Source organism: Tarenaya hassleriana, unplaced genomic scaffold (genome assembly GCF_000463585.1).
Source record: "Tarenaya hassleriana unplaced genomic scaffold, ASM46358v1 Cleome1698, whole genome shotgun sequence".
NCBI classification, from domain to species: Eukaryota; Viridiplantae; Streptophyta; class Magnoliopsida; order Brassicales; family Cleomaceae; genus Tarenaya; species Tarenaya hassleriana.
The window spans coordinates 1-1798 of NW_010965120.1; the positions used below are offsets into that span (position 1 = coordinate 1).

The following is a 1798-nucleotide window of genomic DNA, read 5'->3' on the forward strand; positions in this document are numbered from 1 at the left end:
TTTTTTTTAAATACTGAATTTTTATTCGCATGGATAGACATGATGTGATCTATTGCCGAATCCACTGCACTTGAAATGATAGTTTATTGTTTCTGAATGATTCCACCAAAATTGAGATTTTAAAAAAATCGATATTATTTATTCAAATATAAAATATTAATATTTATTTATTTCATACTAAGTCGAATAAAACCAAACTATAAAGTTTACGCGATATTTTATTTGAAATGTATAAACTTGTAAAAATGTTGTGAATAGTAAAATATGGTTAAGTTTATCATCAGTTTTTCCAATTTTATCCTTTAATTGTGTATAATTCTCATGGCTTTTTACAAACATTTTAGGAAGTCTCGGTCTGCTGATCATTAAATTATATTATTATTGTTCTATAAAAACAAATATGACATGAAAATAATTGGATAGAGAAATGATTACATAGTAAACGACGAAGAAAACATGTGACTCAACACACTAAACGACGACAAACCTCAATCATAAAAAGCCCATCTATCTCTCCTTTCGAACAAAAAAAAAATCATAAAAACCAAAAGCATAAAAAAAAAAATCTTAGTATCTCCACTAATTGAAAAGATGTCGGAAAATGACATGAGCAAGCTTCTTCCGGGATTCAGGTTTCACCCGACCGACGAAGAACTAATCGTTCACTATCTACGTAAAAAGGTCTTGTCTAAATCCTCCTATGTTCCCATCATCCCGGAGTTCGATATCTGCAAATGCGACCCCTGGCAATTACCTGGTTAGATCCTATTTTATATTATTTTAGCCGGAAATCGGGTTCTGGTTATTGGAAAACGAGTGGAATGGGCACAACTATAAAGAAAGGGCGGAGTACCTTGGGCTACAAGAAACCCCTCGCCTTGTACAAAGATGGGGCCAAAACCGGTTGGCACATGCACGAGTATTGCTTGCACAAGCTCCGTCGACAATATGATCCCAGAAAACAAGAATCTATGATGCTGGTGATAACCAAGAAGATAGTTTGAATTTATGATTTTGGTTATAATATAAGGTTGCTGATTTTTATTTATTTATTTTTTTGGTTGGGCTTGTGGTTGGATAAGTGGGTTTTGTGCAGGATTTATAAGAAGAAGGTTGCAGAGAAGAATATGGATAAAGGAAAGAATGACATAGATTTAGATCAAACAGAGGAAACAACTCTTTCTACGGAAGAACACGGAGAAGAACGGGAGATCATGACGACACTGTCGACTCGGCCTAAATCACTCGACCAGGATCCGATCTCTCACCTTTTAGCCGATATTAATTCAATTGATTTCGCTTTACTCGATTATGCGATCGACGATTTCATCCTCGAAACTGGAGGGTTCGGCGAATTTTATCGTGAAAATCATCACCGAGTCGTCAGCGATCACCAGACTATGTTTCAACTCCCGTGAAGTATCTATCCATTGTCTAGTATGAGTGTGAATGTATTGGCCCTTAGTAGTATATATTGGAAGTTTTACATTTAACTTCCATTATGTTAATGTCTAATATTTTTTCTATGTTGTGTTAACTTTATAATAATCACCCAATAACAGTTTTTTCTAAAGGAAAAAAAATAATAAATGTGGAAAACGTATTTGATCTCTAAATCAAACAAAACATACAAAAATATACCATCAGTATTGTATTGTTAAAGATTTAGAAAAACCAAAGTATTGAAATTTTAACTCAATCATATTCAATGGTTCGATATATATTTCCGATTCAGAATTTGTTTCCTATACATGGTTTGATGTATTAAACTTGTTTATATAGACACTACAAAAAAAAA

General features: G+C 33.0%; 1 protein-coding gene across 1 annotated transcript; it reads left to right on the plus strand.

Moving 5' to 3' along the window:
* The first annotated feature begins 526 nt into the window (after nucleotides 1–526).
* Nucleotides 527–1551, plus strand: LOC104809817 (NAC transcription factor 29-like). The gene is made up of 2 exons (XM_010535893.1): nucleotides 527–980; nucleotides 1083–1551. Exons 1-2 carry the CDS (start codon nucleotides 735–737, stop codon nucleotides 1416–1418), a joined length of 582 nt encoding a protein of 193 aa, XP_010534195.1. The 5' UTR covers nucleotides 527–734; the 3' UTR covers nucleotides 1419–1551.
* The last annotated feature ends 247 nt before the right edge of the window (nucleotides 1552–1798 follow it).

What these genes read in the sequence shown, in the direction of transcription:
- LOC104809817 (XM_010535893.1), top strand. Translation starts at nt 735, where the DNA reads ATGCGACCCCTGGCAATTACCTGGTTAGATCCTATTTTATATTATTTT. An exon ending in AACAAGAATCTATGATGCTG is followed by an intron (nt 981 to 1,082) that starts GTGATAACCAAG and finishes TGGTTGGATAAG; the next exon opens with TGGGTTTTGTGCAGGATTTA.